Here is a 14,710-nt window from a genome sequence, read left to right on the forward strand (position 1 = left end):
AATCACTGCAGATAGTGACTGCAGCAATGAAATTAAAAGATGCTTGCTCCTTGGAAGAAAAGCTATGATAAACCTAGACAGCATATTAAAAAGCAGAGACATTACTTTACCAACAAAGGTCCATCTAGTCAAAGCTATGGTTTTTCCTGTAGTCATGTATGGATGTGAGAGTTGGACCATATAGAAGGCTGAGCCAAAGAATTGATGCTTTTGAACTGTGGTGTTGGAGGAGACTCTTGAGAGTCCCTTGGACTGGAAGGAGATCCAACCAGTCAATCCTAAAGGAAATCAGTCCTGAATATTCATTGGAAGAACTGATGCTAAAGCTGAAGCTCCAATACTTTGGCCACCTGATGTGAAGAACTAACTCATTTGAAAAGACCCTGATGCTGGGAGAGACTGAAGGCAGGAGGAAGAGAGGATGAGAGGATGAGATGGTTGGATGGCATCACGGATTCGATGGACATGAGTCTGAGAAAGCTCTGCAAGTTGGTGATGGACAGGGAAGCCTGGCGTGCTGCAGTCCATGGGGTCGAAAAGAATAGGACAGGACTGAGCGACTGAACTGAACTGAACTGTACTCAATTTGTTACAACTGTGTTTAGAATTTTGGATCTATGTTCATTAGCCTATGATTTTTCTCTTCTAATGTCTGTTAGATTTAGATATCAGGGTAATGTTTTCTTCATTAGAATGAATTAGGAAATGCTCCTTTATTTTCAGTTTCTTAGAAGAATTTTGTAAAACTGGTAATATTTTTGCAATACAGGCACAGTTTAGCGGGGTGCCTCTGGCTCAGAGTCTCTCACAAGTATACCTCTTGGTGAGCCATGGCTGTAGTCCTCCAAGGGGAAAATCTGCTTCCAAGCTTATTCACATTGTCCTTAGCAGACCTCAGATGATCTATTTTCAAGCTCATTGACATGCCTGTTAGTAATCCTCAAGTCCTTGCTGACTACAGACTAGAAACATTAGTTCCTGGCCATGTAGGCCTCTCCACAGGCCAGCTCACAAAATGGAAGGTGTATTTCCTTAGAGTGTAAGAGAAAGAGTGAAAGGGATCCCATACCCTTTTTGTAACCTTATTCCAAGTGATTAATAAGCAAATCAACAAGTCCAGCCCACCCACAAGGAGAAGGGATTTCACAAGAGTGTGACAACTAGGAGGTAGGCCTTATCAGAGAACATTTTAGAGTCTGCCTACCATAGTTGTTCATGACAGTAACTTATTATCCTTCTAATATATATAGAATCTTTAGTGATGATAGCTCTCTCTTCCTTACTTAGGTAATTAATCTTCTTTTTTTCCTGACCTGGAAGTTGGTCAATCTTATTGATCCTCATAAAGAGCTTTTGGTTTCACTGTTTTGTTTTGTTTCTGTTTTTTCTTTTATAAATGTCCACTCTAATCTTTATTATTCCTTTTCTCTGCTTATTTTGGGACTTATTCACCCTTTTTTTCTGTTCTCTAAGATAGATCTTTCTTCTTATAACATAGAGTTTACTGCTCTAATTTCCCCTAAAGTATTACTTTAATGGCATCCAACAAATTTTGACATGTTGTATTTTCACTTTCATTCAGTTGAAAATACTTTCTAGTTTCCTTTCTGATTTTGTCTTTGATCATGGGTCATTTTAAAGTGCTAACAAAACAGTTGGACATGACTTAGCGTTTAAACAACATTTAGTTTCCAAATATTTCAGAATATTCCAGAGATTTCTCTGTTATGGATTTCTAGTTTAATTCCATTGTGGGTCAAAGAACACACTCTTTATGGTTTGAATCTTTTTAAATTTAATAAGACCTTTTCTATGGCCCAGAAGATGATTTATCTTGGTAAATGTTCCATGCATACTTGAAAAGAATGTGTATTCTGCTGCTTTTGGGTGTAGGATTATACAAATGTCAATTAGGTCCAGTTGGTTGATGGGATTGTTCAAGTCTTCTATATCTTTACTGATTTTCTCTTGTAGACTACATTTAAAAATGTTATAAAAATGCAATATCAGTGACAGAATTTGAACATTACTAAACTATTTTTATTTTATTAAAATGTTTTTCTTACTCTGTCACACACAGAATCACAGGCAGAAATTTAGAGACCACAGAAATGGAATGAAATGAGACATCTAACTGTGATGCTGCACCTCTGAACAAATTTTGCTGTTTAAGAAAGCGCTCTTGAAACTGGGTTATTTTATCTTTCCCTGTCTGACCTTGTAAGCTACTTAATTGTGAAATGTGTTTTTATTCACAGTGTCTCTTTATGCCAAGTCATGCGCCTGCTGCAGGCAGGACAGGCAACAAAACCTTCAACAGAATGAAAGAAATATAGGTGCTTCTAGCATAACACTGTTTATAAGTGTTCCTATTTTGACAGGACATATAAACGCTTCTAAAAAAACCTTGCATTCCACAAAACTGTGTATAAAAATAATGGGTTATGGGGAAAATAGTATGGGACCATAACATTTGAAACACATTTAACTTTGTAACCAGAATACTAATAAAATAATAATAATCTCAATTAAAATGTTAGTACTCAGTAGATGTCCACTACCACTTGTACCCAGGATCACAGTTGATTTTTATAGCCTTAAATCTGCAAGAGATAGGTCCTTAAGGGCATATACCTCCAATAGATAACACTGTCATCAAAATCTAATTTGAATCTATATTGTCTTCAACAGCACATTGTTTTTAAAATCAAGAGAAATGTCTTTTCCATGTCTTCATCTGCTCCCACAACTTCATCAGATAGGGTCACATTGTAAGGTAGAATACCAGTTCTTCAAGTCATTAAACCAGCCACTTCTTGCACTGCCACAATATTCTTAACTTAAGGCTTCCTTCTTTAACTTAAGAAAAATTAGCACTCAATTCTTTAAACTATTGATTTGCTGGGGGAAAAAATTATATATGAACCAATGATGTTATTTTCTTATTTGCCAACTGGGCACTAATTTGCATTACAGAAATATGTTGCAGCTGAAAACAGGATACTCCATAGTTTTCTAACCTTGAAATGTGTGATTTTCCTAGTCATTTTCTTGGCAGCAGACACTGCTGGGATTTAAATCTCCTTCCTTCCAGGATGACTGAAAGCATATTTTGTTGTTTAGTCTCTCAGTTGTGTCTGACTCTTTTGCAACCCCATGGGTTATATGCTGCTAGTTTCCTCTGTCCGTGGAATCTCCCAGGCAAGAAAACTGGAGTGGTTTGCCATTTCCTTCTTCAGGTGATCTTCTCAACTCAAGGATTGAACCCATGTCTCCTGTACTGGCAGACAGATTCTTAACCACTGAGCCATCAGGGAAGCAAAAGCATATATACTGAGCATTTATTATGTTCCTGTCTGTTCTAAGTACTGGAGACAGTGGTGAACATGACAGAGAAGGTTCCTGTGTTCGTGGGCTTTACATTCTGGTGGGTGATACAGACAATAAACAGGTAAATCGACAAATATGGTAATGTCAGAGACTGAGACTTGCTGTGAAGAAAATAAATGAGTGATAGGATATGGCATGAGGTGTAGAGGCTGGGTGGCCATTCTGTAAAGAGGTAACCTTAGATAGGATGATCAGGGAAATCTTCTCTGAAGAGATGACTTTTGAGCCATCTATCAGATGAGAAGGACTAGTCATGGGAAGATCTGGAGAAGACTCTCAGGCAGTGGGAACAGTAAAGGGACAGTAAGTCAAAGGTCTTAAGATGAGAGCAGGCTTAGTGTATCTAAGGAATAGAGTGAAAAGTGGCTGGGGAAGCTTCAGGGGTACCCCCAGGGCTGAGTGCCATGCCTCATGGCCATGCTGAGGTTGACCCAGCAGATCAAGCCACTTCTGCCTAACAGTTTCATATCCTCCATGCCTCAGATAGCCAGAGGCGCCCCAAACACCTATAGACAAATCCAACTAAATGACCCTCATCTGAGTGCCAAGCCCAGGCAATAGAGCAGAACACACTGATTACCACAAAATATCAGGCTGATATGGAGCCAGATGAGTTTGGCATCTCCGAGGGAGTTGCTGAAATCTGACAACAGGATCCAACCAGAAATGGCCTATGGGCCAGGAAGAGAGGGCTGGAGCAAGGCTTCTCGGGAGGCAGCCTGGGACAGCTGGAGCAGAATGACGGCGCAGAACGGGAGAGATGGGGTAGGTCCTGAGGGAATGACTGGATGGCAGTGAAGGAAAGACTCTTCAAGTCCCTTTTGTCAGTCGTGGGTGCCATACACACTTACCCGGATGAACCGGTGACTTTCCAATTAGTCACAATTGTCTAGCAGAATAGCCAGGAGCAGGGCTTCACTATTTTTGCAGAATCTTAGCTTACCCAGACTGGTTCCAATTCTGCTGCCATAAACTTTAATGTTGTTTTGGAATATTTCTCTACATGATCTCTGTTTTTAATACAAATACATCTTCTCAGAAGGATCTCACCTTCCTTCATGAAGAGAAACTTTTCATTCGCTGTTTTGATATTGTAGTTAGCACAATACTGGGAAGATCTTTCACCTTCTCAAGATGGATCTGTACTGCAAAGCCAGGCCTCCGTCAGGGGGAGTGTCTCACATAGCTTAATGCTGCAGTAGGACACAAGCTTTTCTGACACCAGCCAGCAGTTCATGGTGCCAAAATGACACCAACACTCTGGGTTTTATGTTTCAGGTGATGAAAGATGAGAAACTAGGCATGCTGCTTACCTGTTCTTCCTGCAGCGAATTGTGAAGCCAAGAAAGAAGGCTATGAGGAGAAGTCCACAGCTTAGGAAAGTCCAAACAATACCCAAAAGGGCAGGAGACAATGAAGAAATGGTCTTACTGCTGTGGTGGGAAGAGGTCTGAGAACAGAATGAAGAGAAGCTGTTAGAAATGAAGCTCTTCTATAGGTCAAACATGAACTGCCCCCATTACCTCCAGAGTTGGGACACAGGTGTCCTGCATAAACATCTACCCCTCCCCCCTCCACCACCACTATCATTAACAACAATAACAACAACAACATGTATATCTAAGCAGCAGCCCTGACACCCCATGGCTGCTCACTTACAATTGTAGTTCTGCAGAGATCATGAAGGGGTCTACGTTCCAGCTCCTGACCAGAAAAACCGTCACACAATTCAGAGCAGTTTATTTCAGGCTCCATGTCATCATATGCCCCTCTTGGTATGTGCCTATTCACAGTCTTGGTTACCCACTGGTAGGTAACCAGCAGATCTTTGACTAAAACACAACAGCAACTCAGATCTTTCCTTCAGAGGCGCCATTTTGGAGCTGGATCCTGGCTCAGAATCTGGGATGAACAATCCATTCAGGTGGAAGCACAGAGTTATTTCACTAGGCTCCTACATCAGACACCTTCCAGGCTCTCCTGGTCCCTTGCTGCCAGTGCAGACCACATGAGTGAAGAGTGGACATCTTAGTAACCATTAGGTCACACAAAGCGATGATTCTAGCTTGCCACCAGATGGCAGTCACTGCTCCAAGTACTCTCACACAGGTCCTGAAGGAGAGGAAAGCAATTAAACCTGTTAATAAATAAATGTTTTATTTACATACATATAATTTACTCAAATAAACACATACATATATGTAAATGGATTATTACAGAGGTTTTAAAATATTTTATACATTTAACTATAATAGCTATATTTTTATTAGATATAGTTATGTATAATACATTCTTATATATAACAAAGGTTTAGGCAAGCGAGCGAGTGAAAGTCACTCAGCTGTGTCTGACTCTGCAACCCCATGGACTGTAGCCTACCAGGCTCCTCTGTCCATGGCATTTCCCAGGCAAGAATACTGGAGTGGGTGGCCATCCCCTTCTCCAGGGAATCTTCCTGATCCAGGGATTGAACCTGGGTCTCCTGCATTGCAGACAGTTTCTTCACCGTCTGAGCCACCAGGGAAGCATATTTTTATTTTCCATAATTATACATAATACATCCTTATATACAACAAAAGTTTAAAATACAGTATATATTTAAATAAATATATATCAAAACCTCTTTAATAAACAATACTTTTAAAAAAAAGATAAAGCACATCTAACAATTTATAGATATAAAGCTCTACAGTCCCTCTTCAGATCCTTTCATGGCCCAGCACCACAAAAATTTTAGTTTACATAGGTGAGCACATCTTTCTTTTTTTCCCTACTAGGAACGCCCCCTGGCCTTCCAAGATCTTTCTATGCACCTCAGGGATTAAGCTCTGTCTGGTCCTGGCTGACAGTGGGCTCAGCTGCCCCATAGTGTCTATACACATTGTCTGTTGGTTGGTCCTGTGATGATCTATTCACTCAGCGAATGGAGGAGCATTCTGTCTAGTCAGATGAAATCTCAGAAGGATACGCAAACTCTTTATCGAGTTTTTTACTCATTTGTTTTTAAAACTGTCAGACTACTAGAAAGGCTACTCAGATAGTAGGGAGAGAAACTGAGGGTTCTAAAAATTCCCACAGAGTGAGCGAGTACCCATCTTTTCTCAGAAGATGACTACAATTTGAACACTGTGATCTAAAAACAAGCTCTACCTTGCAGAACAAAAGTAGAAATGCAGAGAGGCTCAAATTAATCCCAGCAGAAAAGGCAGACATGTCCCCAATTCTTTAAAGCACCTATCTCTTAAGAAAAACAGATTTGAAATTTTATCAGTGGGAATTTTAAAGAGGATGCCACTTCTGGTTTGTGTTTCTGGGACAGCTTAGCACATTTTTCTTTCACTATGGAGGAAAATTGGAAGAGGAAAAAATATCAATTATTTCAATAGCCACTGAATATAGGACTTGTGTTTAAGACAGAATAATAGTGACAGGTGTAGAATGCCATCTTTGGATTCTGCATACTTAGACATGAACAATATAGCACCAGGTGCTGCCCATATATTGGCCTCTCATATATTCCTGAATTATTTACCAGGCTCATTACAATGAAATCCCAAGAGAACTAAAAGCCACTACCTCCTGTCAAGACATTTAAATTCTTGTGCAGACTGGTCAGATTACTGAATGGAAAATTAAGAAGTATATATAAAAACATGACTGCTGCTGCTAAGTCGCCTCAGTCGTGTCTGACTCTGTGTGACCCCATAGATGGCAACCCACTAGGATCCCCCGTCCCTGGGATTCTCCAGGCAAGAACACTGGAGTGGGTTGCCATTTCCTTCTCCAAAAACATGACTATTTGCATCTTAATTTAGTTGAAATTTTAACCTGAAATTTTAATTTTAATTAATTAAAATTTAATTGTCTTTTAATTGAAAAGACATTTTTTTTCTTTTTCTTAAAAGCTAGACATCCCCTACTATGTCTTCTAGCATAGAGCAATATTAGAAACCACAGGAAAGACTATACTGCATGATGGATTAAAAGAGACATTTTTCCTATATCACCCTTTTAATCATACTTGCAAATAAGTACACTTATATTTGAACCTTAACATTATTATGTTATAATAAGGTTATAATGTTAATAACCTTAACATTATTAAGTCCTTGTTTGTGTATCCTTATATCATATAGACGTGTGTTTATACATAAAACCTCATTTTGCTCTTGCAACTGTGTCATGTGAAGTAAACAAGACCATTCCTCATTTTCACAAAAGGAAACTTAAGAGCAGAAAAGTGGAGAAACTTGCTCCAAATCTGCAGAGATAGGACTCAAATCTGGTGTTTACGTTGCAAGGTCAGTGTCCTTCTGGTATACACCCTGGATGGGGCAGACAACCTGGACTGAGCTCACCCAAGAGGACACCAATGTCCTATTAAGTTTCTTCATGTTTAGTTTCTAGAGTCTCATATCTATGGGTTCTCTGGAGTGTGGCGCACAACAGCATGTGTATACCAGTGACTCTCAACTAGGGCAATTTTGTACCTTCAGAGGACATCTGGCAGATGTGGTTGTCAAAACAGAGGAGGGTGGAAGCCAAGGAGGCTGCTAAATATCCTACAATTCACAGAATGGTCCAAATAACAAAGACTAATCTATTCTCAAATGTCAATAATGCTAAGGTAGAGAAACCATGGTCAACACTGTGGATCTCAGAAGGAATAACAACCTTAAGCCCAAATCATTCTTGGGAGATTTTGTGAACATGATGGAATTGTCCATTTGAACAGATTTCTGAGTACATTCTAAAGGTCACTTGTGGACAGACTAACACAATGGTATGGAAATTTGAGTGCTGGGCCCCCCTACAATCAATGGCTACCCAGTGTCGGAGCTTTATAAACCATGATACTAGGCTCCACCATGGGGCAGGCTTTCAACTTCAATATTAGCACACATTCACAAAGATTCACACATGAGGAGCTGGTGAAACAGTGAATGGCTTAGTCACTGAAAGAAGAGAGTTGAATGATTTCAAAAACGTATTGAGTGATTGGGAAAGTGGGTGGGAAGTGGTATGTCAGAGGGGATAACAGTAAGGCATCTGACCATAAAACAGATAAAGAATCCAAGGCACAAAGAGAAAAGTGTGCCAGGCTCCTCCAAGAACAACCCCCTTCCTTGCCTCTCCCACTAAGTCTATAGAGGTAAACTGTCTCGTTCACAGACAGTAGCAGATCCAAGACCATGGCAGGACTTTCAATTTACTTGACAGAATGTAGAATCCTGCCCAGTCATTAGGAAAAAAGACACTGTATCAGCTATGCTGCTCCCAAGAGCAAGACAGTGCTTTATAGGTTTACAACGCTCAACCGCTCCCACATGTGTGTGTATTAGTCACTCAGACATCCCCAACTCTTTGAGACCCCATGGACTGTAGCCCACCAGGCTCCTCTGTCCATGGGATTCTCCAGGCAGGAATACTGAAGTGGGTTGCCATTTCCTTCTCCACAACAGTCCCCATATCTTTCCACAAAAATCTGCCCTATCCTTTTACACATTATTTCTGGCTATTGAAAAACTAGTCCTACAATTATTGTCCTTTAAAAAGTTGTTTTGCAGTTGGTAGAACTTCTGCTTCTGTTCATGAAGCATTAACTGCTATTGGAATTGCCTTCCTGCTATAACCAACTCAAAAACCAGACAAAATATCCGAAAAGCTCTTTTCAGATACTGGATAACAAATTTCACAGGACTTTGGAAAACAAATGAGGTGAACCTACAATTGACTGACAGAAAACGAAATATAAATAAACATTATCCCAATGACTATAACTGACCCCAAGTTACTGCCTGAAGGAAGTTTCCAGGCCAGGGTACAAGAAGGGAAACTCAAAGAGAGCCTAGAAGTCTTGCTAAGGTAAGGAGAATAGACTGGAGTTATGGACATCAAGGCAAACAAACTTGTGAGGCCGAGTAACAAAGAAGAGGGAGATACCAAGAAAGAGAGTGCTTTGGAAATCTGCTGGGGACCCTCTCAGTCTTTTTCTGAGTATTGATCTAGTGAGAGGAAACTATCTGAAGTGAAAGAAATAACCACTGATAGACAATAGCTGAACAATTCCTGGAGTTCACACATGGTTGAAAATACTTTGTGTTCCCACCAACCAGAGTGGACAGATCTCATGATACACAGGATATTAGATAAAATTCTCAGGAAAAAAATGGAACAAATAAACCCTAGACTAGAAACTACTCTAGACCTTCCCTCATAATGTTTAAAAGTAAGTCTTAAAAAGGATCAAATTTATCTACAAAAAACTTAACTGCAATCTAGAACAAAACCCAATGCTCATTAAAGGACTACAACAAGATCCAGCACTCAATAGCATAAAACTCAAAATGTCCATCATCAGTAAAAAATTACCAGGCATGCAAAGAAGAAAAAGGAAAAAAGACCTATAACAATACATTTTAAAAAGTTTAATAAAAACATACAGGAATAATAGAAATTATATAATTGGCACACAAGGACCTTAAAGCAACTATTATAAATATGCTCAAAGACATAGAACACAACATAAACAAAATGAAAAGAGAAATGGAGAATATAAAAAATAGCCAAATAGGATTCTAGAGATTAAAACACAATTGTAAAATAGAAAATATAGTAGATTAGACACTGCAAAAATAAAACACTGCTTAGCTTAAAAACAAAAGAAATTATCCAAAATGAGGTATATAATTGATAAATATGGAGGTAGCCTCAGTGACATACTGAACAATAGAAAGTGGTATAACATACATGTAATTGGAGCTCTGGGAAAAAAAGAGGGGAAATATTTGAAAGCAATAATGACCATACTTTTTAAACATTTAATGAAAAGGGTAAACCTACAGATTCAAGAAGCTCAACCAAACTCAGGCAGAAGAAACACTGAAACACCCAAACACACATACCCCAAGACACATTACAATGAAATTACTGAAAACCAATGATAAAGATAAAAATCTCTGATTCAGACAGATTTTGTATAGAGGAACAACAGTAATGCTTACAACAGATTTCTAATTTGAAATTATGTAAACCAGAAAAGAGTGGAATGACAAAAGTCAATCCAGAATACAATACCCAGTGAAAATGTCTTCAGGAAATCAAGGTAAAATAAAGACATTTTCAGAAAAAGAAAGTCTGAGTGACATGCACTACAAGAAATGTTACAGGAAGTCCTTCAGGCCGAAGGAAAATGATACCACATGCAAATCTGGAATAAAGGGTGCTGGAAATGGTGAGTGTATGGGCAAATAAAAAAGAATTGTGTTTCTTAATTTTTTAAGTTATGCTAATAAAGATGTGCCTATTAGAAAAACACACACATACCAAATTCTTTACATTCATTATCAATCACCTATACTGCTACTGCTACTGCTAAGTCACTTCAGTCGTGTCGGACTCTGTGCAACCCCATAGACGGCAGCCCACAAGGCTCCCCCGTCCCTGGGATTCTCCAGGCAAGAACACTGGAGTGGGTTGCCATTTCCTTCTCCAATGCATGAAAGTGAAAAGTGAAAGTGAAGTCGCTCAGTCATGTCTGACTCTTAGCGATCCCATGGACCGCAGCCCACCAGGCTCCTCCATCCCTGGGATTTTCCAGGCAAGAGTACCAGAGTGGGGTGCCATTGCTTTCTCTGATAAGGGGATGATGAATACATAAGTGCTGAACTTCATGGTTACACATTCCCTTTTCCTCCAAAACTCCACTGCTTCCAATATCCATTCACTTAATAAATCTTTTAAGAGTACTAACAACATGACTGGCACCATTCTAGGCTCCTGAATACACTGGTGAACAAAAAAAAAGATCCCTACCTTTAAAGAATTTATATTACAATAGGGGAATCAAACAGTAATCAGTGGACATAATACATACATACATAGAATTTAGAAGATATTAAGGACAATGGAGGAAAAGGCAGACCTGGGCAAGAGTGTTTGGGAATGCCAGAGGAAGAGTTACACCATTTTAAATGAGAATATCAGGTTTGGCTACATAAACCTAAAAAAATTAAAGTCTAATTCTATTGTGAAAATTATGAGAGCTTTCCATGCTAACCTCCCTCTTGTTATTGCAGGGAATGAGTGGTTTTGAGGATAAAAGAATGGCTCTATGCAGAGTCATCCAATAATGATCAGTTAGGCAACTAAATTTGGGGAGGATAGGCATCTTCCATTCTCTTCTGCAATTTCTCATATTTTAGGTAACTGTAGAGCTCTCTGAGAGTAGAGTACTGAGAGCTCTCTGTTTAGGCCCATCTCTATCATCTTTTTTTTTTTTTTTTTTGAATGTTGCATTTTAAGCCAGATTTTTCACTCTCCTCTTTCTGCCATTAGAGTGGTATCATCTGCATAACTGGGGGTGTTAATATTTCTTTCCATAATCTTGATTCCAGCCTATGATTCCTTGAAAGGAAAGCTATGATAAACCTAGACAGCAGATTAAAAAAGCAGAGACATCACTTTGCTAACAAAGGTCTATCTAGTCAAAACTATGGCTTTTCCAGTAGTCATGTACAGATGTGAGAGCCAAACCATATAGAAGGCTGAGCACCAAACAATTGATGCTTTTGAAATGTGGTGTTGGAGAAGACTCTTGAGAGTCCCTTGGACTGCAAGGAGATCAAAGCAGTCAATTCTAAAAGAATTCAACTGTAAACATTCATTGGAAGGACTGATGCTGACTTGAAGCTCCAGTACTTTGGCAACCTGATGCAAAGAGATGACTCATTGAAAAAGACCCTAATGCTGGGAAAGATTGAGGGCAGGAGGAGAAGGGGACAACAGTGAATGAGATGGTTGGACGGCATCACCAACTCAATGGACAGGAGTTTTTGAGCAAACTCTGGGAAACAGTAAAGGTCAGGCAAGCATGGCATGCTGCAATCCATGGGGTTGCAAAGACTCACACATGACTTAGCGACTCAACAAAAACAACAACGACCACCTATAGAAGTTTCCCATGTACATACTCACCTAAACCTTCCCTCTTTGATCTAATTCCATTAAATGTTTATAGCTCAGTGATTCCTGAGTATTTTCCTTTGTTGCTCTGGTGTGAAGTTGTATTTAAACTTATTCTTTAATTGATAGTTTTGAAACTCAGAAAAGTACATGGAAGAAAATAATAAGCATCCAAAATTACACATTAATACCTTGGCATATTCATTCCAATCTACCTGTCTCATTCTAGTACCCCCTCGCCTGAGAAAATCATCCTACTGCTTTTCTACAAATAATACTTGGTTTATAAAAATGAATAATAGCTCAATTCTTTAAAAAGAATGAGTAAATTTCTATATACTATGATTTCCAAATCACATTGTTTAAAAAAAGGAAGATGCAACAAAATGTATATAGTATGCTGCTTTTTATGTAAGAAAAGGGATGAAACTCATTTAGGTCATTGGCTCATTTTCCAAAAGAAACAATGGAAAAAATAAAAGCATTACCAGCATTACCTATAAGAGAAGGAAAAGAACAACAAGGAGAAGACAGAGAGGCAAAACAGATCTCTTAATATTTATAGTTTTGACTCTGAAACCATATAAATAGTTTACTTAGTTTAAAAACAAAATTAAAAAAAGAAAATTGATGTCTAAACTTAGGAAACAAACTGAAACAAATCAACCTATCAACAAGTTGATGATATAACCACATAAAGAAGAGTTAATTTGAAAGTGTGAAGTTACTCAGTCATGTCCAACTCTTTGTGACATCATGGACTGTTGCTGCCATGCTCCTCTTCTTCAGTCAAGAATACTGTAGTGGGTAGCCATTTCCTCCTGCAGGAGATCTTCCCAACCCAGGGATAGAACATAGGTCTCCTGCATTGCAGGCAGATTCTTTACCATCTGAGCCACCAGGGGAGCCCAGAATTAATTTAAATAAGAGTATTTTGATTATACATCAAAGGACAAAAAATAACCACAAAGAAATCTTAAACAACATGAAGTGGGTATTGGATATTGTTCCTATTTTATAGAGATGGATATACATACATATACATATAGACACATCTATCTACTAGGTAAAGCAAATATATACATATACATTATATATATACATATACATACATACACATATAGACACATCTATTTACTAGGTAAAGCAAATAAGTAATTATGTTCATGCCACTGGAAACTAAGATTTTCAAAGTAACAGAAAAAAGATAAACATATAAAATAAGTAAAATCTTTCCATCTATTATTTAAATGGGAAATATAACTATGGAATCAAAGTGTTCTTTTCCTAAAATATTCATATTTCCCAGTTTGTCAACCAAAGTTCAGAAATAAGTACAATCTGTAACAATAAGCCCTCCAAGTGCCCAGACTGCAATCTCTCAAAACACTTTCACTAAAAAGAAATCAGTTTTCTTTAGTGAAATTGCCAGTTTAAATTACAGAATTGGAAATATCCAAGATGAAACTGGGATATTTTGCCTTGCTAGAAAATAAAAAATTATCAGACTACAGAGACTACAGAATCATGTCAAATGGATGTAGGAGTCAACAGGCTTCTTGTCAATGACAAGATAATTTAAGTATCAAAAAGAAAAATCCATTGGATCTTTAGAAAAGAGAATTCCCAAAAAACATCTGCTTCATTGACTACACTAAAGCCTTTTACTGTGTGGATCAGAACAAACTGGAAAATTCTTAAAGAGATGGGAATACCAGATCACCTTACCTGCCTCCTGAGAAATCTGTATGCAGGTCAAGAAGCAAGTTAGAATTAAACATGGAACAGATCAGATCAGTCGCTCAGTCGTGTCCGACTCTTTGCGACCCCATGAATCGAAGCACACCAGGCCTCCCTGTCCCTCACCAACTCCCGGAGTTCACTCAGACTCACGTCCATTGAGTCAGTGATGCCATCCAGCCATCTCATCCTCTGTCGTCTCCTTCTCCTCCTGCCCCCAATCCCTCCCAGCATCAGAGTCTTTTCCAATGAGTCAACTCTTCGCATGAGGTGGCCAAAGTACTGGAGTTTCAGCTTTAGCATCATTCCTTCCAAAGAAATCCCAGGGCTGATCTCCTTCAGAATGGACTGGTTGGATCTCCTTGCAGTCCAAGGGACTCTCAAGAGTCTTCTCCAACAGCACAGGTCAAAACCATCAATTCTTCGGCGGCTCAGCCTTCTTCACAGTCCAACTCTCACATCCATACATGACCACAGGAAAAACCATAGCCTTGACTAGACAGACCTTTGTTGGCAAAGTAATGTCCCTGCTTTTGAATATACTATCTAGGTTGGTCATAACTTTCCTTCCAAGGAGTAGGCGTCTTTTAATTTCATGGCTGCAGTCACCAGGTTC

General features: G+C 38.9%; 1 protein-coding gene across 1 annotated transcript in view; it reads right to left on the bottom strand.

The window, feature by feature from the left end:
- Positions 1 to 14,710, bottom strand: part of GPR156 (G protein-coupled receptor 156) — a 108,703-nt gene that overhangs the window by 75,401 nt on the left and 18,592 nt on the right. The window contains exons 2-3 of the mRNA XM_070369951.1: positions 5,050 to 5,502; positions 4,704 to 4,840 (exon numbers count right to left, since the gene is read on the bottom strand). Coding sequence (XP_070226052.1) covers positions 4,704 to 4,840; positions 5,050 to 5,145 — 233 coding nt within the window. The 5' untranslated portion in view covers positions 5,146 to 5,502. The remainder of the gene's footprint in view (positions 1 to 4,703; positions 4,841 to 5,049; positions 5,503 to 14,710) is intronic.

Source organism: Bos mutus, chromosome 1, assembly GCF_027580195.1.
Source record: "Bos mutus isolate GX-2022 chromosome 1, NWIPB_WYAK_1.1, whole genome shotgun sequence".
Taxonomy (NCBI): Eukaryota; Metazoa; Chordata; class Mammalia; order Artiodactyla; family Bovidae; genus Bos; species Bos mutus.